General features: G+C 38.0%; 1 protein-coding gene and 6 non-coding genes across 7 annotated transcripts in view; 1 reads left to right on the plus strand and 6 right to left on the minus strand.

Annotated features, from left to right (window-relative positions):
• The window catches only part of LOC146167405 (uncharacterized), a 33472-nt gene extending 12964 nt beyond the window's left edge, over positions 1-20508 (plus strand). Inside the window, exons 12-23 of the mRNA XM_083385563.1 lie at positions 28-156; positions 929-1059; positions 1679-1849; positions 2603-2994; positions 3910-4024; positions 4843-4968; positions 5344-5463; positions 5865-5961; positions 7480-7560; positions 8183-8306; positions 9301-9417; positions 20397-20508. Of these exons, the coding sequence (XP_083241689.1) occupies positions 28-156; positions 929-1059; positions 1679-1849; positions 2603-2994; positions 3910-4024; positions 4843-4968; positions 5344-5463; positions 5865-5961; positions 7480-7560; positions 8183-8306; positions 9301-9417; positions 20397-20508 (1715 nt within the window). The remainder of the gene's footprint in view (positions 1-27; positions 157-928; positions 1060-1678; positions 1850-2602; positions 2995-3909; positions 4025-4842; positions 4969-5343; positions 5464-5864; positions 5962-7479; positions 7561-8182; positions 8307-9300; positions 9418-20396) is intronic.
• On the minus strand, positions 13648-13719 carry Trnad-guc (transfer RNA aspartic acid (anticodon GUC)). Its single transcript has one exon. It is a non-coding gene; the product is annotated as a tRNA-Asp (tRNA).
• Positions 13839-13910, minus strand: Trnad-guc (transfer RNA aspartic acid (anticodon GUC)). The gene has a single exon. It is a non-coding gene; the product is annotated as a tRNA-Asp (tRNA).
• On the minus strand, positions 14578-14649 carry Trnad-guc (transfer RNA aspartic acid (anticodon GUC)). Its single transcript has one exon. It is a non-coding gene; the product is annotated as a tRNA-Asp (tRNA).
• Positions 14768-14839, minus strand: Trnad-guc (transfer RNA aspartic acid (anticodon GUC)). The gene has a single exon. It is a non-coding gene; the product is annotated as a tRNA-Asp (tRNA).
• Trnad-guc (transfer RNA aspartic acid (anticodon GUC)) lies at positions 14959-15030 on the minus strand. Its single transcript has one exon. It is a non-coding gene; the product is annotated as a tRNA-Asp (tRNA).
• Trnad-guc (transfer RNA aspartic acid (anticodon GUC)) lies at positions 15150-15221 on the minus strand. The gene has a single exon. It is a non-coding gene; the product is annotated as a tRNA-Asp (tRNA).
• Positions 20509-24968: the final 4460 nt, after the last annotated feature.

Raw genomic sequence — 24968 nt, forward strand, 5'->3', positions numbered from 1 at the left:
CTACTTTTTTATTGTTTTTTTTTTTAGTTGGGCAGAAGCTGCAGGAGATTCTCTTGCACAGCAGCAACGTGCCAAGAGCCGCAAAATATCCGCTGAGCGGCGCACCGGACCCCACTTCCGGTCAGCTGACGTCACCATCCGAGGGAATATCGCCAGGTTGGCAAACGCGTGGTGCTAGACTCATACGAAATAACGGTCAGAACAAGGTTTTGCATTCCCAATGTTGCTGGGCGAGATTTTGCTGTATGATACAATCTTATGAACAGGCTGGGGAGCCGAACTGGAGTCCGGAGCTCCGGAGCCAAGCATTTTGCCATAGCCGGAGCCATTTTTATTATGTTTGTGAAGCAGGAGATGAAACCATTTTTTAAATTTGTAGAGCAATGAAATTTTATCTGCTCTAGGTCAAAATAATTTTTAATTACTCAAACGAAAACTTAACAGTTTAGTGGCAAATTAAAGAAAACTTAAAAAAAAATAGCACTACGCACTGGAGCAGGAGCCAATGCTATTTTACTATTGCTTCCCAGCCATGCTTATAAATTCCAATGAATTTCTGTTAATGAAGTAAGCGTTATTTTTTAATTGCTCTCTATCTTTTCAAAACGTTTTGTGCGTCATATCAGGGCCGGTTTTATATATACGGTAAAGCACAGGCAGATTCCAATTTTAAACCATCCTTTTTTACTTGCAATTATTGCGTTATCCACTGCACACAAAAAGCGATTTATTTTGCCTTGACATGTGATTAAATTGGATTAAATATCCGTTCACCAATTTTCAGTAAAACATTTTTTTACGCCAAAATGCAATTGTGTGTAATCCGAAATCATTGGCGACAGTGACACAATAAAAAATAAAACCTTGCTACATTAGGCAACTCACGGTTTTACCTTTAATTCCCTTTGGCTATATTCATATATCTCAGCCGAAATGTACTCTGATGCGTCCACCATGAAGGTGACCATCGACTGCAACAACAACAAAGATGGAAACGAGGAAAAGTGCAGTGAAGAAGGCAACGAGGCCACATTTTCGAACCACGCCACTGTCGGAGGGGTATGCACTTCAGATATTAAGTTCGGTCTAATGCGATGATTTATAAAATTTTTGGATTTGAACCAACTTCAGTTTAAAAATTAACACAATTCAACCTATTACCTGCAATCTAAAAAATAGTAAAATTTCCAGGACTTGGTAATTTACTTTTTCATGTTACAAATTTAAACTACCTAATTGCTAAAATGTACAATGATCGAATCTCAAATCATTGCCTTAACAAATCCTAAAAACGTCACGGTAATCTTGATTCTAAATATAGCGGTCTGTTAATAAAAAAAATACAGTTAACAAAAGTTTATTTTTAGGTTTTGACCATAGTTTTTTTCATTTGTTCTAATTATAAACTCAATTATATGTTTTAATCTTTATTTTTAGTTTTATTAAAAAGTTTAGTTCATCCCCATGGCCTAGTTAGTGGAGATTTTTGGTTTAATTAAAAAGCTTAGTTCATCCCCATGGCCTAGTTAGTGGAGATTTTTGGTTTAATTTATAACACAAAAACTTAATGAAATCCATTTTTCAATTCTATTTCCTTAATTTCATGTCCCCATATTTTTATTTCAAATATATCAGACATCGCAACTAACATTTCCGCTTTCCGCCATATTTTTTTTAGGTTAGTTCGCACTTCATGCCTCACGTGACGTCATCGGACCCCGTCGACCTTGAATCGGAGCTGGCGCAGTACGCCCCCGAGTGTTCGAGCCTGTCGTTACGTCACGAGCTGGAGTACACGTCACTGGCTAGAAGCCAGAATGACGTCAGCGGCGGGTGCGCATCGCAGCAGGTAAATTTGTAAATGTTGTGTTCTTGGCATGATCCAAGTAGTTTTATATTTGATCATAAGTCAAAATTAAGGTTTCTTCTGGGGTTTCAAGCAGTTACATTGCCACTATTTTGTTGTTGGCATGATACAAGTCGTTTTACATTTAACCAAAAGTCAAAATTAAATAGTTTTATTATGGGGTTTCGAGCAGTTGCATTGCCACCGCTTTGTTTTTTACATTGTTGGAGTTTAAACAAACAGAAGTCAATATTAAATTGCTTTGAATCTGGGTTTTGATCTGGACCACGCGGGGTCAGTTAAACCTCAATTTGTAGTTTTAATTCTGAATTCAGAGACCATTTTTGTGACTTTCTGGACGTCTTTTCGAATCATGAATAAAGGGGATACATTTGTTGAGAGCCAATGGTAGGGGGTTATCATACATAATAGTTAGGGCATCACTAGTTGAAATAGTTTCCCCCTCAATTTTAATATATTTTTTTCGGCCCATTTAGTTTTTTCTCTGGTTGTAGCCAGTTGACTAGAATATTGCACAGAATTCTTTGGGTATTTTTTATTTCATTTGAAATTACAGAATCAATTAACATATCATTTTCTTGCCTTAAAATTGCTGGACAGACTGACAACTGTGTATTTGTCCAAAAACACTTTTAACCTGTGTGTCCTAACCGTTGCTCAGTACAACTTCACCCAAACTCAGTTAGTCACGTGTGGACGTTAACCCTCGATCACCGTCTCAATATTTTTTTTCAGGAAGAAGGGGGGCAGCTAAGCGTTAACGCGTGCCAATTTCAAATGCCCCCTCACCCCCACGACTTCACCCGTTTTCCGGATCCCCTTGCAATGCAGGCTTTGAACCAAAACGCCCCAATGATCCGTCCTATCACCGTATCCACAAGCGCCGCGCCTTCGCATCCAGACCCAGGCGTCTGCGGCAATTTCGGCTCTCATTTCCCGCAGACTGGTCCGAGCGACCCGGTCTGCGGCAATTTCGTTCCCAATTTCCCGCCGACCTGCTTGGGCGACTCGGCCTGGGCGCCGCCGGTCAGCGAGGCGGAACGGCAGGCGGTCGAACGGCGTACGCTGCGTTATCTCACGCTCATTCTGTTCGGCGAGGATTCGCGCGAGTTTATCAACTCGGAAATGTAAGTTGTTTTTTATGTTTTTAATTAAACCTCATTGACAAGAGTTTAGTGCTGGCTGCAGTTTTTCTTTTATGGAATTATAAACCAGTGGGCCTGTTGCTGTTCCTATCGAATATTAGTGTTTAAAATTTAAAAAACACTTCAATTTTTTGCTGTTTAATAATGGTTTGTTTAGCAACGTTTATACAACGTTACCTACACGGGTTGTGATACTTTACCCTTTTTATTATCACAGTATTTATGCTCAAACTGCAATTTCTAAGGAATTATAACTTATTGAAAAATTGTCCTTATTATCTCATTTTTACGAAAAAGTAGCGTAACACTAAGTAAAAACAGACTTGCCAATCTTAGTTACGACATCTGTAATTGTTTGGTACTACAGTTCTGCTTTCTATTTAATTTGCATTACATAACATTTTGATAAACATTAAACTGTTTGTATGATTATTCACATTTGGAATGTCCGATAATATCGGATCGGAACCGATACCCGTTGCCAGGGGTTAGTATCGGTACTCGTCCGATTCTAGGGTGGCACCAGAGCCGATCTCGATACCAAATTATTTTGTGCATTTTAGCCATGTTTTGCGATCCAATGCAGAACTTTGTATTTAAAAAATAAAAAAGAGAAAATGTTACGTTAAAAATCGAATATATATAGGCTTCATAATTAAAAGCAAGTTTCTGCCCGATACCCTGAAGGCCTAAACCAAAAGCATTACCATTGCACTGATCAATTTAATTAATTTTGCCTATTTGACCAAACTAATGACGTCATTTGGTATCGGATCGAATCGCGATACTTTTTTGCCCAATATATCGGTTATCGGTATCACAATAAAACAGTAAGTTTCGGTGTCTTTGAGATGTCATTTCAACATTTATTTTTTATGCATAAATTATAACTTTCAGCATTCAGGAACCTCCAAACGCAGTGAAGAAGGCTTGGTTAGAGGTGATTCACCAGCAGCAGACTTTGTGGTCGCTAGTGCCCAGGCAGCTCTACCAGCACTGCTTGCAATCCGAGGCAAGTCCGTGTTAATTTTTTCCTGGCCAGGCGTGTATTCATTTTTTCACCAATTAGAAAGGTAAAGGAAGCCACACAAATGTAGCCCGCCAAGGAATATGCGTACATTTATAGCAGGAGTTAATTGCACCGGCCCGCGGCCGATTTTCTTAATGAAGATGAAGTACAGTTAAAATGCAGTACAGTTTCAATTCCAAACTTAATTTTTATGACATTTTGAACTGCACGATATTTTTTAAGGTTCAGGTCAATTTTTGTTGAATAGGTATTTATATGTTTTTGTTTAACGATATTAATTAAGGTAATAAGTTTGTCACAAAATTTTATATCCGGCCCGCCATCTTAAATGCGTACAGTTATCCGGTTTTGGCCGCGACCCATAGGTTGAGAAACACTGCCTTCGACGAACAAAGGGTTTTTGTCAATTCGGTTTAATCATAAACAAACAGAAGTCTTTATATGTTATAATTACATATACTTATACCACATTAACATGTGTAACTTAATTCGAGTAAATATAAAACAACAATGTTAAATAAAACAAGTAAATGTAATAAATAAACACATTAGCATATTAAGCAAAATGTAACTGAACGACCAACAAACTATAGTACAAAGGTTAGGGCTCCTGACTGCTTGAAGCGCAAACACAAAGTGAAGGACGAGCTAATATTTAAATCACATGAGCCCAACACATGAACTAAATCGCATGAGAGATAGGAAAACTTAAACAATTTAGATAACTTAACAGTTTTAATTATAAAAAACTATAAAATAAAGTGGCATGTATCACATAACCCAAACTTGACGGTTCACAGATGCAGCGCCTGTCAGGTTTGCGCGATGAGTTTATGCGCTTTGGCGTTCCCTTCAACATGTATCAGCTGCAAGCCAGGCTGGGATCACAACTGCCCGTCTACCTACACCACTACCCCGAACTAAAGGTGTTGTTTTTATTCTCGTGGCAATTTATCTGTAACTTGCACCTAATATGTTAGAGCCTAACTTTTTAAAGCGCCGTGCTTGCATGTCAAATAATAAATATGACTGATGTTCGTATTTTCATAGTTTTCTAAAACTTCAAATGTGCATAAGGATATACTTTGTCCAAGCAATGAATGTTTGCAAGTTTTCTATTTGTCTTTTGCCTGCAAGAGAAAACCAATCCACCGTCCGTTAATCGATTCCGGTTCAATTTTTTCATAAGAAATCACGATTTAATTGCTTCATTTCGTAGTTCAACAACACCAAGTCTTTGAATTTAAGTCCTTTAATAAAACACTGCTTTAACCTATACAATTAAGTTCTATTGCCCACAGGCTGTGCTCGAGTTGGTGATTAACACTCCTCCGGGGAAATTCCCTCCACGTCACGTGATCGCAAACAACGACACCTTGCGGATTTCGGTCCCGGTTACACCACCTACGTCTTCAGATCAGGTGCGTGTGTTTAAGATATTCTTCGAGTCTTATGTTTGTGTTGTGTTTTGTTCTAAATATATTTAATGGTGTTCAACCGCGATGTTGTTTCTGAAGTTCTATTGAAATGTATTTGAATTTTTTTCTCTTTGTGTAGTCATTTTAGTAAAACTGTTTGTGCAACCGTAGATGCAATAATAAATGTTTAAATAAGCACAGCTGATGTGTGTTGTTCACTTTCGTTTATTGTGCCATTACAGTAAACCACTAAGTAAAAATGTAAATCCCTCCTTGCTTGCTTGCCTTACGCGTAACATTTATTAAACCTAGAAATTTTATATTAAGAAGGCTGTTCTTATAATAACGTGTGAATAAAAGTTGTATGTCAACGTTAAACACCCGAATGGCATTTTACTCTTCAGACGGAAAATTCCAAAATAAGCGAATGGAGAGCTCTACAAGGTCGTGAACAAAACCAACATCCGAGTTCGTACGAGCAAAGTAACTGCCTAAGTACAGGTACTTTCACCGTAGACCCCTAAAGCGTATGGTAAAAGTGATTTTTTTATTATTTTAATTCTCATGCCAAAATTTTCAGAAAAAATGATTTACTTCAATTCTGAACTCATTAAATCGTCTTCTTTAATTGCTATATTTTAGCATTTTAGAAATGCACTTTACTTGATTAGGCCTATGTTGGAAAAACAATGTTATCAGTTGGTCTGAGAATTTTTAATGCCCTTATTCGAGAAAAAATATCTAATGCTTGTAAACTCTATACTTACAGGTGGTTTGATATTTAAAAAACAGCAGTGATAATTTTTTTTAAGAAATGTAAAAAATAAATTGCGACAGAGTGTTTGAAACTTAGTTAAAGCTGAAGTATAAAGAAAAGAATTTAAAACGATGAAATTAAAAATATAAAGATAGTCTTCATAACTGAGTGTCTTGATAACTCCTGGGTAAGCGAACTAGCGAACTTGTTGTTTTAATAAAAAAAAAAAAACATAAAAGTCCCAGCAAATGTGACACCAGTAACGTCGGAATCCGGACCAGCACAGTCAACAGACCGCCACTCTCCCGCCTCTCTTCCCGAGTTTCGAGAAGTTTCGAATCTAACGACACCGAAGAAAACCAGCTCGTCGCTAAATGGTTCGTTACATGAAGTATGAATAACATAAAATCTTCTGTTGTTGAACCTTTGATTAACACAGAGGCATGTTGTAAAATAATATGTCTTTGGACGTTTATGAAGTGTTCCCTCTAAATCAGGGTCCATCAAGCTTTTTCATAAAAGAACGGACAACTGTAAGGCCTGACCAGCGCTTACCGAATAATTATAATGATTGACGATCGCCAGCCGGATATTAGATTTTGCATCAAATTTATTACTTTGAAAATTTTCAAACGAAGAAGATATAAACAACCATGCAACAAAAACTGTAGTTATAAGCCTTAATAAATTGTCGAACAGTTTAAAACTTAAAATTTTAACTATACTTCATCTTCATTAAAGAAATATCCCAGGATGTTAGAATTAACTCTGCGGGCCGGATCTGGCCCGTAGTTTAGTGACCCTGTTATAATTGAACGATTATAGGTATAATTCGTGTGCGTTGCATTTGTCTGGTTTCGTTTATCTTTTTAAATGGTATACCAGGCAGTTATATACCAATTTTCAAAAAATCTTTCTTCTTAAAATGTCAATAAGCTAGATGAAGGCTTCTTGATGTAACGGTACATAATTATGATCTTCCATAAGTAGCAAAAAATATATTTTTTTTACTAGACTTAAAAATACGACCGAACAGCGAACGCTCTTGTTTTACATTAGTTGTTGAATAATAATGTTATTATTTTGTTGCTTAAAGAGGATCTATGCCTGTTCCAACAATGCCAGTTATTTTGATTAGTTTAAATAAGGTGTCCTGTTCCAAAATCGCCGTGTTAAGCTCTTATGTGTGCTTTTTCTTTATTCGTTTGTTTGTATTGGGTACAAGGTTTTGTTACAGCGATCACCCGATTATTACGTCACAGGTGACGCGGTCGGTGCGACCTCTTACCCGGGGACTCTCAGCTCGGGGGAAGGCCCCATCAAGCTGCTTGAACGGCCCAAAGGTAAGCTGAGTTTTTCATAAAAAAACAGAGCCATTACACGGTAGGTTTATCAAGATTTGACGAAAGCACGGCGAAATGGGAATTGATAGCTTTTATTTGCAAATTTTCCACTTTCATTTTGCAAATTTTCCACAATTCTTTCTGGTCTAGTTCGTTTTTTTACTGTTGCTTTATTTAACTTTTGGTCTCTTAGTCATAACAACGAATTCAAATTGCTAATATTTTGTCGAAACGACTTTTCACGCATGTGTGTGGATTTTATAGTCTAGCGAAGCACTTTTTTTTTCATTTACATGCCTATGAGACTAAATTTTAATTTAAACCAAATTGATTAGGAATAAATAAATGTAATTCTAGTTGGTACTATTGTTTAATTTGAAGTGTTATGAATTCGTTAATTCTAATTTTAATCTAATTTCGAAAAAAATGGAATGCCTAAATTTTAATTCTTATTTAAATTTTGAAAGCTAAAATAAATATAGTTGTCTGGACATTACTTAACTAGTTTATTAGCGCAAAATTATTTCCGTCTTACTGAGGTTTTGCAAATTTCTTACACAATAAGTGTTCCCTTGAAAGTGATAAAATGCGTTTTTTACGTTTTAAACCGCTTGTATGGCAGAAGCGCCAGTTGCTCCGCCCGCCCAAGAACAGGAGAGCGATTGGCTGGAGGACGAAGAAGAGTTTGATATTCGGAGCCCCTCTCCTGGATCTGAGCACTCCTCAACAACATCCGGACACGCAAGGTGATGCGCGGCCAAATAAATCACTCTGATTCTAAAAAATTAAATGTAGAAAGATCGAACGACAATGCACTGAATCGCGTTGTATAAATTATGCGTCCATACTTGTGTTTAGTTAAATTGTGCCAGAGCGGCGGAGCCGAAGTCAGACTCGGCAATCTGGACTTGACTTTAATTTCGGTCGGAGTTGGATTCACGGATGGGAGTCGAGCTGTTTTAAACCAGGTTGCGAGTCAATTAAAAATAACCCGATAAGGACTTCGGACAAAAAAATTACCCGACGGAGTCCAACTTTGCCCAAATGTGCGATTTTGTAGAGTCCCGAGTCCGCCCCCAACTCTACACTGTGTACAGCCTGTATTTCACCCAATTACGTAACTAAAATAAGGTGGATATTCAGCAATCCACTCATAGAGGTCTCATACACTTCACCCGCCCGCTACACGTGGTTGTCGAATATTCAATCTAATGTTATTTGATGTTTAGAATTTACAGTTTGCGGCCTTATCAGTTCCGAAATTTAGTACTGCGCACGTCAGACCCGGGACTCGGGTCGTCTTACTTCAGTCCCGAGTCTAGCAAGCAAACCGACTCACTCAAATTCCGAGTCCACAACCGCAGCCCTGTTTAACCGAATTCGCAGGCCTGAACTTTGCTAATTAATAGAAAAAGGCGAATCTAACTACCTTAAAGGTGGATAAATATTTGTTGTGCTTAATGCTGTAATCTGTTTTTTCTTACAAAAAGCTATGTCGACCGCGTTTTTACAGCTTATCAGTCGCAAATCTTAGATTACGAATTAATTAATTGCCAGTGAATTTATTCTAGATTGCTTGTGACTTTTTTTTTCGTTCTGTAATTTTTTTCTCGAAAACGTACCATGCCAACTTTATTGTAAAACCAAAATTTTAGGCGTTTAAAATTAATGTAAGCTAAACTTCACATGCCAAAGTGTTTTAATCCCGCCAACCTCAGTTTAATTTGCAACTGTCGTTAGATCATCGAGGGATCGCATGTCAACAGCAAGTTGCTACAGATGCGGAAATCGCGGCCACAAGATGTCGTCCTGTCCACAGTCCGAAGGACAAAACAGGCGCAGACCAAACTCGGGAAGGCAAGTCTTAGTTTCTACGGTTATTAGAACCAACCAAATCCTCTACCTTCTATTGTTAAGTACCGATACGACCGCTTGGTATCTGATAACAGCTCCAATCCGATTTGTTTGTCATTTTATTTTTTTTAAAACCGGGGATGTCTGATACTTGACATTTTATTCCGATATCAATAATTTCGATCCGATACTAAATGACGTCATTGCTATGCTTGAGCAATCAAAAGCTCATTTTCCAGTTCATTAAGCCACAAATTCATTTAGCGTTAAAAAGTCTAGTTACCTCCAATTGTTAACCTACATTTTTTTTAAATATTCACCTCTCGAGGTAGAAATCGCTGCGTTAGATCCCAAATCAAGTCTGAAATCCCTTTATTGATTTGGTATCGGACCGGCAGCGGTACCCCTAGTATTGTACGAGTACAAATAGTATTACTTGGCATACAATATTGCCGTACGTTTCTATTTATTATAGCTACGGATGCCCGATACTTCATTTTTTATTCCGATACTGATACCCGATATTTTTCACTCAAATAACTTCATTACTTACTATGTTGAAGCAATCTAAACAGACAACGTTTTAACGTTAGAAGGTATTTTCCAAGTTACCAGGCGTTAAGAATTCTATTTTCATTCTTTTGTTCTACAAACAAATTTTAGATGGATCCACCGTTAAAGGTACGCTTTGATGGATCGCAAATAATGGCCGAATTCTTAAATCATTTAGGTTTTATATCTATATGCACTACAGCGATACTACCCGCGTATGGTACGAGTACCGTTACTCTAACACTTGGCATCGGGTATCGACCCCGATCCGATATTTTCGGTCATCCCTTAATTATTTTTTCTTTACTGGAACAATGTTCAGAAATTCGCGAGGCGGCAACAGCAGAAGAAACAGCGGATGGGAGTCTGACCGCGATCGTCGCAACAGGCGTTAAAAGCGGCAAAACTGGACAAAAAATAAACCAAATCTTTGCTCGTGTGCCCTAAACACTTTACTGCCATCCTTTGAAGCTGCGTTGCTGTTTTTGTTTTTCTTTGTTCTTTCGTTGTTGGTAGTTTACCATGTTGTTGTCTGCGGTTCGTTTCTGTAAGTTTTAGTTGGCCGAAGCCTTTCTTTCGTTCTGTTGACTTCGTATTTTCCGCCCCCACTTAATATTGTGCACCACGTTTCGTTTTCAAATTCAACACAATCTTGTCGCTGGTCAACAGTAATTTGTTCTTTAATTGTGTTTTTTAAAGTTCAGTTTTGCATTTGTTTGCTGTATGCTTGAAGCTTGTGTTATTTCACGACTGTTTTTTTTTTCTTTACAAAATATAGTGACCTTCACTAAAATATCGGTTTGTGGCCTTTTTCTATAATTGTAAACGTAATATCGAACGAAAAATTATGACAAAAGCCATTATGACACGTTTAATTTGAATTTTTTCAAACACTGTTTTTTTCGTTTGTTTTTGGTGTTTCTTTTACCACTTCTTTGTTTTTACGTTTCTTTCGTTTTTGGTGTTCCATTTCTTAAATGCACCCTGAGTTATTTTTGGATTTCGTCTGCCGAATAAATGTCACGTACTGAAGTTGAGTGTAAAGCATCTTTCATTTGCAAGTTCTGCCATATTAGTCTTTGTATTAAACATTGTTTAAGGGTAAATTGTAATTTCACTATTTTTTCATAACCCTGTCCACCAGACAAGGTGTCTTAAACATGATCTGAAATTCTCGCACTAAGCGCCGATTTTAGTGCTTTCTAAATAATCTATTTCAGAAAACCTTGGCTCAGGTAAGACGGTTTATTAATGTCTCGTCGAATATTTTTCATCTAACACTTGTTTTCTTGTTTTTTATTAGGTTTAAAAGAGCCGGAAAAACTGATGTGAAAAGGAAAAAAAGCACTTTTATTCACCGCCCTTTCTGTCTTTCCTGTTAAATTAACAGTGGGATTCGTCCAGTGAAATTTCGGATTAAACCTGTCGACACTTTGGGCAAGCTTGGAAGGCATTGAAAGGTAATATATATGTTTTATTTAGTTTCGTTACATCCACTAACATTATCGAGCAAAATTGATTTACCGAACCGATTTCTCGATAACCCTAGATTTGCTTTTAACAGTATATGTCCATATTCTGCAGGGGTTTGTTTTGTTTAACTTTTCATAGTAAAACGCCATAATATTGAATGTTTAATTTTGTTTAATAAGGTAACAATTTAAGTTTAATTTGCCTTAATGCTAAAAGAGAAAGCAAACCTAATTCAAAATGACATAGTTTCGCATTTGCAATGTTGTGTTTAGTGAGGTGTGTGACAAGCACAGCAGCTAGTTCACATTAGGTTTGTGATGTTTGTTTAACAAAATTTGTATTGTTTAACAAAAAAATGGTCAAAGCTGAATATAAGTGAATATACTGTTGCTGCCAGGCATTATATCAATTATAAAGAGGGTTTTTCTGACAAAAAAACAAAAAAACAAAAAACGTCGGCACAGAATAAATATTTGTCAGAAGAACCCGCTTTATAATTGAGCTGAATATAAGGTTAATATGAGAGGCTTCCTCTGGTAGGGAGGAATAGGCGATGCTTCACACTTCAAAGCAATAAACAATAAGCAGATACTTTATTAAAGCATTCTAAGCGTAACTTTTATTAAACACGTGTCGTCCGCATTCGCATTTCGCTCTAGAAATCCTTTTCTGTATTTTTAACCGCTGAATGTTCGAGCGTTATGCTGGGGTTTAAGTTGAATCCAGTACAGGCATGTAGCAATTTTGGTCAAGGCTTTTTGTTACGCTTTTCTTCACCTCACTCCAAATTGTGCGTAGTGGTGACAAGAAAATTTACGTTTCACTAAACTCAGGAGAGCCAATCCTGTTCTTTCGATCAATCAAAAGTGTGCTATTTCTGTCTGGTACAGGTGCCTGTCCTGTTTGCAGATGTTTCCAATTACCCAGACAGCGTTTTCAAATCCATCTACTTACTACTCACGATGTTTTAAACACGTTTACAGAACTAGTGGAGACTTGTGCGTTTTACATTAGTCATACCTTAAAACCAACCCGTGGCGAACTGTAATGTTTATATTTGTTTGCAAAAGCAAACCGTAGGGTTAGACTTTGCGCTGACTCAGGGACAATTTGGAACCCGATTGTTTTGGGATCTGTTTTTTTGTATTTTTCTGGTTTCCTTGCTTTCTAGAAGACGCGAAGCCAACCCAGACAAAATCATCCTCGATTTCAGTAAATTAAAAATCAATAAACAAATATTGATATTTCACCCAACACACAGCAGTAAACTAGTTTAAATAGGTATTTAAAATGGCCTCAGGCGTTTCTAAAAAAAAAAAAAAAAAAAGCGCAGAAAATAGTCAAATTACAAAACGGCCTTGTCAAACTGCCCCCAAATTGAGGGTCGTATCCATTTTTTTTTTATCTTGGTGTAATCTCATCGGCCGAACGCGCAAAATCGTTTTCGTCTCCATATTTTTTTAGGTTTCCTGCTGTAGGCCTCGCAACGGCAAACAGGCAAACTTGTGTGTTTGCATACACAAATCCTACCCCTGTTTATTGGCGCGTTAAGAGTGTACGCGCGAAGCACATTAGCGGTGAACCGCCGTCAATTTTCAGGTTTAGCTGAATGCTGCTCTGTGTGTAGTTGTGCTACCTGCATTTCCTTTTGAGTTTATATTAATTTTTTGTAATCGGAAACTTAAAGCTGCTCACAGGGTTGCAACAAGGCCTCTTAACCTTTAAAAAAGTCTTTGATTGGTTTGTATAGTGAAAAGATTTGCCGTTTAATTTGTTGTAGTAGCCAAGTCCTGTTGTGGGATTTTTTAACTATCAGTCTGTAATGCGACTCGTTTATTTTAAATTGCAAGTTTTATTGGCCTTAACCGAATAAACATATTTTTCTCGCCCTTGGCGCGATGAGGCCGGATTCAACTGCAATTTGTGTACGAGTTCGCTCTAACAACCAGTGTTTTTAAGAAGTATTGTTTATGACGTCACGTCATGACTTAACTTTTGTGTTGTTATCCATAACCTTTTTAACTGACACTATAAAAAGCTACAAAAGTATAATGTCTGTTTTCTAAAGTTAATGTTTTCAAGAAATATAAAATTATCACGGTAATAAAACCTTTATAAAAACTAATGCACACAAGTATCAAATGTTTTTAATAATATTCTGTTTGGGAGTGTTAAATTATCAAATAGAAAATTTACAAAAAAATAGTGCTCCCCGTCGGGGAATCGAACCCCGGTCTCCCGCGTGACAGGCGGGGATACTCACCACTATACTAACGAGGACGAGATAATAACTTACAAAAGGCGCTTATCATTTCAATTGTAGCATTTTATGGAATGAGAAAGATGTTTTTGCTTTGGAACACACATAATATGCATTCGTAAATAGAAAAAAATAAGTGCTCCCCGTCGGGGAATCGAACCCCGGTCTCCCGCGTGACAGGCGGGGATACTCACCACTATACTAACGAGGACGAGTAAAGCGAGCGCGAAACCGCTTTATCAACCTGGATCAAATATTCGCTGCGGATTGCGTACAATTAGTATGGGAATATTAAAATCGCTAAGGTCAACGACTTAACTTGCTTTTATATTTGTTATGCCAAATATTGCGCTAAATGTAACGATTGCGTTACTTAAAATAAATTTGTTATGACAATAACGTTGACTCGGTTTGGTATCTAATGACTTAACGTGACTTGCTTATTTTTGAAACGACTTGATTTGGACTTTAGGTACCTATTTTGCAAATGACTTGACTGAAACTTGATTTATTTAAAAATGACTTGTTTACAACACTGGCAAACGACTGTAAAATATTGGATTTTCGCCTACTAGTTGATTCGCACATTAGAAGCGAATATGAAAAATGGCACAAAAATACCCAATTCAGTTAGAAGAACTTGTTAATTCACACAAACTAAAGAATTCGCCCTAAATTTTGAAATAACGTTGTATGCTACCGTTAAAACGACAAATCAAATTGTTGTGTTAAAATTAAAGAATAAAAGCAGTTAAAATGCGCGAGTGAAATATGTTAAGTCAACATTTTCACAGGCACGGTGTGCAAATACCTGTTCGTGTACTTATTCTGTTTAGAGTTAAATTTTATCAGATGACAAAATTACAAAAATGTTGGTGCTCCCCGTCGGGGAATCGAACCCCGGTCTCCCGCGTGACAGGCGGGGATACTCACCACTATACTAACGAGGACGAGGCAAGAAGTTACAAAACGCGCTTATTATTGCAATTGTAGCATTTTATGGAATGGAAAGATGTTTTTGCTTTGGAACACACATAATATGCATTCGTAAATAGAAAAAAATTAGTGCTCCCCGTCGGGGAATCGAACCCCGGTCTCCCGCGTGACAGGCGGGGATACTCACCACTATACTAACGAGGACAGGAGAAGTACTTACAAAAGGCGCTTATCATTGCAATTGTAGCATTTTATGGAATGAGAAAGATGTTTTTGCTTTGGAACACACATAATATGCATTCGTAAATCGAAAAAAATAAGTGCTCCCCGTCGGGGAATCGAACCCCGGTCTCCCGCGTGACAGGCGGGGATACTCACCACTATACTAACGAGGACGAGAGATGAACTTACAAAAGGCGCTTATCATTGCAATTGTAGCATTTTATGGAATGAGAAAGATGTTTTAGCTGTGGAACACACATAATATGCATTCGTAAATAGAAAAAAATAAGTGCTCCCCGTCGGGGAATCGAACCCCGGTCTCCCGCGTGACAGGCGGGGATACTCACCACTATACTAACGAGGACGGGAGCTGAAGCTCGCGAAAAACGGATATAATCACAAGCGGGCAAAAGCGTATCTCCGTAGTGCTTTACGTCAATCATCTTGATTGGCAAATAACGCATAATAAATCAAATGGTGCTTCGAATTGGTTATTTACAAAAGGCTACATTCATTCTTATCGTCAGTTTTATTCAAAAGGCCAGTCTTTTTAAATCGAATTGCGGGGCTTTTATCATTTAGTCTTTGTACCTATCCAGTATCCATAGTCTGTACAATTTATTCTTTTCCTTTGGCAAAAATCATCAATACTTGATATACCTTGAAGTTCAAAAGCCATAAAATGATTGTTAGAAAACTTCTATATTTTGCAAAATATGATTTTGAAACGTTTACATAATGCCAGTGTTGGAAAAAAGCCACCTTAAAATGACTTCAGTCACAGCTAGGTCATTTAAGTTTTGGTCAAGTCTTCCGCGTTATCATTAAACACTAACATAGGCTTGATATTTTTTCTTCGTAGATATAACTTGAACCATTTATCCCAATCTTCCTATTGTGTGAATGCTATACGGTAACACCGCGTGGTCAATAATACTTACTTTGCAGAAAAGTCGGCAACCGATTGGCCGTGAAATACAGATAAAGATCTCGCATATGACCTATACACCGCTGCTCGAGTACTTTTGAAACCCAAGGCTCGGATTTGTCTGTTTCGCCTTATACTTGTCAGGTGAGTCAGCCGAATGCAGACGAGCCTATTTGTAGAGGATTTTCGGCTATTAACTTCACCTCACTTTAGAGCGACGAGCTATCAATATGAGTCGTCTGACATTGTTCTTAGCCAGGGGTCACCAAACTTTTCTCACAAAGGGCCGGATCACTGAAGCCCTGACCATCGCGGGCTGGACAACGTTTAGGATTTACGGTGGCGGGTCGAATATATGCCTAAACTTTTCGCCGAACTTTATTACCTTGATTAACGAAGGAAATATAAACAACTCTATACGCAATCAAAACATTAAGCCTTAATAAATTGTCGTACATGTAAACATTTTATCAAAACTTAGTTTGAATTGTATGGTGCAACATTTCAACTGTACCTCATCTTTTTTAAGGAAATAGTTACGTACCAGCATTTGGTGAATGCTGAGCCATGATCTTTCGGCGTCGACTTTGATTCGTAATTTTCTTTGGGCTGTTATTGCTAGTTATTACTCGTTCAAGGTTTGTCGTGCATAGATTTCTTAAGGTTGGTTCTGAGCAATGATTTTACTTGAGGTACTTGGCGTCGATCTGCGGTCTTTTCGTATAGCTCGAAGTTTTGTTTATTTGAATAACTAAACTGCAACTTTTATCATGCTGTTATTTGTTTAAAACGACTACTTTTACCGACCTGTCTGGTATAGTATAGGTTCATCGGTTACAATTTATTTTTTTATTTATCCTGTTATCCTTATTCGTACGAAAATAGAGTGATAATGTCGCTGCAAAGTTGTGTCCGTTGAAAACTTGTCGTAAATGTCCATAATAATAAAAATTAAAAGTCAATTAAAACGATTTCCCATTTTTCTGAACCCCCAATTTGATTTCTTGGCGTTTCTTTACCCAAACACGGGCATTTGATGGTGTATTATCGGTCATGGGAACGCATGGAACATGAGCACCACGCAGTCTAAATGGCCGGCTTTAAAACGAACTCTTGAAAGCTAACCCCCGTATTTAACAGATTATCTCGCGCTAAGCTGTGATTGCCGTTATCGTTTGCGGCAACCCGCATCGTAATAAATTGGCACAAAGGTTGCTGCTGTGGCTGATTCCATTTAATCTGCTCGCAGTATGATAACGGATGCGCAACGAAATCTTGCTTCAAAAATATTTAACGACAGGCCCAATAGCAAGGTTTTTTACTTTATTTTAAAGGAATATTTCTACTAAGACATATTTCAGGTTTCCCTGCTTAGTTTCGTCACAATTTGGCATTTTTTTTTAGTGTTTCTGTCCAAAGATATGACTGTTGGGAATTCATTTAGCCTAGTTCCGGTAGATTTAGCTTTTTCTGTCACAATTGAGCAGTACGTTTATTGGTACGTTGCTAAAATCTCGCAAAGAGTTGAAGATATAGAATATAGACCTAAAAAGTTTAGCTTTGCGCTTTTCGAAATAGCTAATCGCCTTTATCGTCTCACGCAGATGTCAAATTTCGTAGCGAATGGAAAACACGCAAAACAACAGTAATCTTACGTATGCACGTATCGGTAATGTGTCGAGTAAGTCGACATCATCTTAAAAAATACATTAAATGATGGTGATACAAGTGCGTATCGGAATGTCTTTTTGAGATGATGTCGATTTACTCGACCTGTTTGGCTTTGGAATTCGTTTTCAATAATAGGAATCTTTTCGTAAGGAAGTCGAATTCTTTGGCGGCCATCGGCACTACCGAAGCAAAAAAAGAATGAGGACAAGTCCCAAAACGCCAAGCCCTCTGCGCAGTTCCAATAGCTATATCTCTCGCTAGCTTTACTCCGTTATTCCTCGCCACGGCGATTTGCACAAGAAAGGCTTTTGCTGCTGCCACCAGCGCAATGCCGCAGTTCGCCTCACAATGCCCTGACTCGCTTTTCTTAGTCTCTCGAATACAAATTTAGGGGTCAACAGGTCCCGCTGGGTGAATGAAGAGCCCCCATTGTGTGTTGTTGTTTCGCCCCAGTGCGGTTGCCAGGCCAGCAAATTGATAAAGGGCGCCACGAGCTGAATTTTTTGCTGTGATTGTATAGGCTTTGAACTTGACAGAAAGGTTGGGCATATGAGTCTGCTGTCTGGACGCAGTCCATATAATCGGATTAGAATATTTGGGTCAATTATTGGGCCACGTAAAAGCCCTGTTCCTACGCATACTTCAGGGACGTCTAGATTTATTTTATTTTTAATCTATAGTCATTTGATTTTATACTTTTTAGTATATCAGCTGGCTAACGCATTCTCGTTTTAACTATTAACCATGGTAAGGTCAGCTGGTACCTGCTGCCGAAACGTTGGTTTATGACTTCGTTTACACCAGAAGAGCTGCCGTTAAGGCAAGTATAAAAAAAACAAACACTCATGAATGCGAATAAATGTTTGGTTTCGCAGTGCAACTTTCTCGTTTTAACCTTATTCGTTTGTATGGTTTAAAGTTTTGCATTTCTTTCACCTGTTGCAATAAATGAAGAAAACCACAAATGATTGCTGAAACGCAGCAAGCGCAATTAAATTTTATTGGTGAGAGTTTTATGTTCAACCATGGTTGAGAAGCCACTTGCCTTATTTAAATTAAATTTCAAGTTTTTTATTAATAGCTTTTTTGACAAACTTGAGTTTCAATTCGAAACTTTTTTTCTTAGTTTAAAAAATATTTAAACTTGAAATATATTTAAACACTATTTTCAGTCTCCATCGAAATTTAAACGATTTCATGTCAAACTTTTCTTCATGTTGAAAATGTGTTTTGCCCTTTATTTTTTGACCGGAATGAATACGTTAATAAAAAAAGTAACACTTTTCTTTCAATGTTACCTTAAAACGCTAGTAAGTACTGGTTTGAAAATGCGACTCGCCGCTCAAAACAACCTTTTTGTTTCATGTTAAACATTTCGTGATGTTGTAAATGTGGTTGCACTTTATTCGTTCGCCGGACTGAACAAGGTAAGACAATACAAGTAACACTTTTACCTTAACGCTGAAGCGTACAGGTTCGCAACTGCGACTCGTCGCCCAAAAGAACACCTCAGAGCAATCGCAAAAAGAAGGACGTTTCCTCGAAGGCGATCGCCTATCCTTTTTCCTCACTAACTGAACGAAGTGACTTGCCGAAGAAGGTTGTCATTAACTCGGGGCTGTGTTTACGCTCGTGTGGCTGGCGCGCGGAAGTCAGCGAGGCGTGACAGCCTGGGCGATTCGGTTACGATAAGCCTCGGTCGGCGATCCTATACCAAGTCGTCGTCTCTTGTGTGTTGTATCCCGAGAGTTTGCCTATAGGTTGGTCGGTTACTTTTTTGTGCGACTGGCCACACTTCGTGCGCGTTCAGAGTTTTAGTTCAGTGGGATTGCTGCAGAAACTGGCAGGTTTGTGTCCTGGACATGCTGTGCTAAATATACGAAATCGTTGTCTCTTGTGTGTTGTATCCCTAGACTTGCTTCTAGGTTGGTCGGTTGCTTTTTTGTGCGACTAGTCACACTTTGCGCGCGTTCAGAGTTTTTGTTCAGTGGGATTTCTGTAGAAACTGTGAGGTTTGTCGCTTGGTCATGCTGTGCTAAATATTTATGCATCTATGTTCTGTACGGAGTCGTCATCTCTTGTAACCCGAAACTTCGCTTTTACGTTGGTCGGTTGTTTATTTGTGCGACTTGTCACACTTTGCTCGGGTTCAGTGTAAATGCTTGCTGACTTTTTAGTACAGTGGGATTGCTGTAGAAACAAGGAGGTTTGTGGCCTGGGCATGCCGTGATAAATATAACCAAAAACAAGCAGATCGGAAGTTTTCCGTGTAATACCTCCAAAAGTAATAAAGATATCGATAAGTAATTTCCACGCATTATTTAATGCAACCTAAGTTAGCCTACAATCAGACTTTTATAAATGCGTAGCAGCATTTGTTGGAAAACCTTAGTAGTAAAAAAGCCTTGAAGCATAGTTGAAGGAGGTTGTAATTAAACTTGGAATGTACATCAAACCCCATACAGGAGTGGGTAGCATTTTGTTAAACTTTGAAAAATAGTTCTTGCTTTTTTAACGTCTTGAACATAAATTCTAAATTCTTCGAAACCTTCACATAATTCAACTTCTGTATGGGCTTTAGTATTCAATTCTACTAATATTCAAAGTAATTTTAAAGTCCACACTAAAGTACGTACTTAACTAACTAAGTGTGCTTTATTTATTTGTTCAACGAACGCTACAGATAAAGTTACAGTTTACACAAATGTACTTCAGCACAACTAAACTGTGCAATATATCGTTTGTCCAGTGTAGAGAATAAGCTGATTGGCTTACACCCTGTGATTCGCACATATTTTAGCTTTAAAAGGGAAATTGCGTTTAGTAGCCTCGTACTTCGGCCGCTCGCAGATAAATGCAACATGGCAGCTTTTTAAAAAAAGCGGCACCAAAAAAAACCCGAAAAAAATCAAAACTAAAGCTGTCTGTTCACGAATGCAGGCTCGACGCGAGTTTGCTCAAGATGCAGCGTTTCAAAGTCGATCTGCGAATCGTGCTTTCTGTTACCTCTACTTTCAGTCGGGCAGACGGCTTCGGGCGCCGAGGCAGCTAGTTTGTTTGCGCTTAACGGACGATATTGGCATTTTACAAGAGATCGTGATTGCTGCGACGACTTGGGCCGAGCGAAGGGCGAGATAACGGCCTTAACTGGTCAACAAGGCCAGGTAAAAATCACTCGTGGGATTGCGATAAGCGCTTTTGCCGTTCGCTCGTTTTGGGTCTGTTGATACGCGCACTTGAAAAAACGCTTTTTAATCACTGTCGTCTGTCGTTATCTATGTTTCGCCTATTAGCGGTTGGGCGTGACAACATCATTCAATTATTATGCAGTAGGCCAGTGGCCAGTACCAAAATAAGTGCATACATTGACTTCTTGTATTTCTTTAAGGGGGGGGGGGGGGGGAGGCGTGGATTACAAACTTAACTTGGCTGCACGCTAACCTACCAGGAGCCTTGATCGTGAGTATGTATATTGGTGATGGGTCCTTGCCTTTGCATTTTCAGCTTTGTTGACCCTTGTCACTCAGACGTATACGTTTTGTATTAGTTGACTGTGCGTTTGCGCAAATCCAATAAAAAAACTAAAAGCAATTGCTACAATGCTATTGGACCCTTCTGGTTGCCACTTATTCTGATACATTTTTGCGTAAACAGACTGAATTTGCTTTGTGTAGTTAGGATGTAATGACTTTTGTTAATCCAACTTGGTACGATGCGATGTACAGTGCAGATTATGATTACCCAGTTTTTACCATTGAAAAACGAATGCATCTGAAAAAAACACAGATTTTTTACAGGAAAACTTTTACTAGAGTATTGCAATCCGAAACCTAACCGCCCCTACACTGTTATTAAAAAGGGTTGCTATGTTATTAGCTGGCGAGCCAATTCTATGCATTTGTTATGAGTCTGACCCAGGGGACACAATTGTCTAAATCCGGTCTGGTGTTACGACTTGAAACAAAAACCACAATTGAAAATGGATATTAGGTTTCGCTTTCATTGTGCAGTGTTGAATGTAGATTAGATTCCTGTATTAATCAGTCCTACATGACATATGTTGATAACTGTTATCATTTTATTTTAATAACGGTGTTTTGGCTAAATTACTGCCAATACTCTAATCTAAAATTTAAAATTGATAAAATTTAACGTAAAAATGTAACATTTTTAGGCATGCAATATTCTTTAGACTTTCCGGTCTTAGTCAAAGTCAGTCATTAATAAGTTCTAGTCATTTAAAAAAGAAATATATTTCACAACAAAATTAGTCATCATCTGTTTCTAGAAAAAAACAACAACAAAACAATGCAAACACGTACACTGGATGATAACAATTAAAATTAAAAGTAAACATTGTAGTTCAACCAAAAGCCATGTACGTTTTTACGGATTTGTATTGTTTTGTTCTTGTTTTTTTCTATAGACTGATAGTGCCTTATTTTGTGGCGATATACATATCTTTTTGAAATGACCAAAACTTATTAATGACTGACCTTGACTAACATAGGAAAGTCTAAAGAATATTCCCCCCATTTGAAGTCATTGTCGTCGTTCATATTTTACATATTCACTTTGTCATTTTAGGCTTGTTGTTCGTTTGGCGCTTGAAAAATTGGTTTTAATTCAATTAAAAAAAATATCATTCTTTCAAAATAAAAAACACCGATTTTGTTTAGACGTATTAGACGAGATCCGATACTACCACTTGGCATCGGGTATCCAATCCGATATTATCGGACATCCTGTGTGACATTTTACGACGTTTTCGTTTTAAATACCAAGGTTTGGTTATAAACTTTAGAACCTGAAGTTTAAAAGGTATTTGGTTCGCATCAAGCCTTTTATAATATAGGAAATAAGTTCAAGCAGAATCACAGCTTGGACGGATTGCAAAATTTTAAAGGACCATAATTTTGCCAGACATTTCCATAGCGGTTTTGGATTGTACAAACCGTATTCAAATTAAAAACATCATACATAAGTCCTACTAGCTTTTTGAGAAGAATTAAGCCTGTGGTACCTCAGGGCGAAATCTTATTTGTTCGCTTTTCGACTACCTTTGCGTCTCTCGTAAACGCGGCTGCGCAGATGTTGATGTTGACCCATCCTAAGTGCAGTTTTAATTCGTATTCCCAGCTTCCAACTGGCCAGAATTACGCGGCCACTTAAAGGTAGCCGCCTCTTCTTTTCAGCAATCTATTTTAAAGTTTTTGTTTAAATTGCTTTCCAGGTGTTGAAGTTATACACTATGGCGTACATGCTTGTACAGTATTAGAAATCAGATGATAAGTCAGACTCTATGGTGATGCAACAAAAATATAGCATTTTGTTTCACATTTTTTTTAATTTTCCTCACACGAAATTAAAAACATTAACAGACACCTTAGCATAAAAAACAAGGTAAAAATACGCATGTGTTCTCGCAGTGAAAGTTTTATATTGAACAAGTCGCTGTTCGCAAATGCAGCCAAAACGAGCGATTTTGCTCGGGATGAAGCAAGATTGGCGTTATTCTTTAACAAAAATTTCACAAACTTTGTACGAAAAGGCGCGGACTGCTTTACGGCACAATTTTAAAATCGACCAAGACATTGAAAAGGGTGCACAATTATGAATACGAACTTTTCACAGCCCAGCGATTAGCAAACGAAAGGTCTACCTTCGCCGCAGCAAAAGTTTGACCAGACACACTTGTCCGTCTCATTAAATTGAGCTTAGGTTGTTGCGGGCCAATCGAGATTTGATCGAGTGGCGAACAGAGGTCTTGAGTTCAGTTCTCAAGTGTTGTTCCACTTGTTCGTATCTTCAGGTCGAAGCGAAAATTTCATATCAGGCAGTCTGAAATCGAGCGGATGTCTTAATAATTAGTTTCGCGGATGTCTAAAATGTTTTATGCCTTGGTACCATAATGGTTGGTGGTTTTAGTTAGAATTAGAATGAAAATCAAAGCTCATACAGAAGTTGGTAGCATATTTCGAGCGCTTTTTATAATTTATTTGAAACCTTTTTTACCTACTTCTACGTGGGTTTTCATATTCGTTTAATACATGCCACCTACTTCTGTTGGGGCTTCGATACGTTCATTATACTGCTTATTAATAATGGAAGTATCTTTCGAGATTTCGGTCTGCCAAAAATGAATTTGTTAATATTAACATTCAAGCAGGCTGCTATTGAATGAATCGAATAAAATGGTAAATGGGTAAAAATTTAAAACTAATTGCCTGGGGCTTTTCGGACTTTTCTCAAATATGTAGCCAGATTATTAGTAAAATAGCATTTGTGAGTCAATGTCCTCCCCGCGTTGGCAAGGCGGCCATAAATGGAATTGTATTTCCGAATTGTTATTGTTTTAGCGTCGCCTTTGGGAGTCTGTGTATCTTGCGACATTTGGCGATAATTGACAGCCTGGCAGTATAAGGTGTTGTTGTGACACTTGTGGCCGACGTTAAGGCTGCTATGGTGCTTTGCTTGTTTTTCGCCATCTCTAATGATGTGTCTGGTTTTGGTATTTTATGTGTACGATTAGAAACAGTTGAGGAATATTCAAAATAGCAAATTCCTCAAGACATATAGTATGTAGATGTGCTTCACTGAAACTTACACGTCTATGATACGCACTAATTAGGCCATTTAAATCAGCAAAACGTACGAGTTGTAAAAGTCCTTCTGGTTAAGTAAAATCGGAAATATTTTCTTTCTCTTTTTTGTTAATTTTTTAATGCTTAACTTCTGCCCGAATTTACTTTCGCACCGAGGACAAATACGAATATGTACGAAACTACAAAACTGAACCTACTTACAGTTGTCGCAATTCAATGTCACAGTTCGGCCATCATGTTTACATCTCTACCCTCTCGTTATCTCACCACGTTCAACCCGCAACCTCATCAATCTACCGATGCCCGTGCGCGTTCTGTCTTAACGAAATATCTGTCGGGTTTGGCGCAGTCATTCAACCAGGGTTCGTCTCGGTCTCAAAGGTCTGCAGACCTCGGTCGGTCAGCCACTTCTAACAGCTTTAGTGGTTCGCGCCGACTTGCAAAATAGCTCTGCTCAGATGCTTGGTACGGAGAAAGGGCAGTTTATGCTGTGCGAGCTGTAGGTGCAGTTTCTCTGTGCTTTGTTGTTGTGTATAGTTTCTCTATGTATGGTGCGTAGATAGCCTGCTGAGTTTAAAGTTTGTTGTTTATACCAGTTTTTTCAGCCTATGGGTCGCGACCCAAAAGTTGGAGGCCGTTTGACTTTGTTGTGTCGCCGTCTGTAGTAGTTCACATGGCTAGGTGTATTTAAGATTTGATATGAACACGATTTCTCCAAAATTTTAGAAAACTGTGGGAAAAATACTTAGACTTAGCTAATATTAAAGTTTTGAATTATTTCGAGCTTTTTTATTAGTGTTTTGCTCAGTTACGGCTTACAACAAGTTAATTGAAAAGAATTGTGTCGCTTTTATACTTACGCTTAGCATTTAAGTTACCGGAAAAAAAGTTGAGAAACACTGGGTTA

This window comes from Ascidiella aspersa, chromosome 1 (assembly GCF_963924565.1).
Source record: "Ascidiella aspersa chromosome 1, kaAscAspe10.2, whole genome shotgun sequence".
In the NCBI taxonomy this organism is placed as follows: Eukaryota; Metazoa; Chordata; class Ascidiacea; order Phlebobranchia; family Ascidiidae; genus Ascidiella; species Ascidiella aspersa.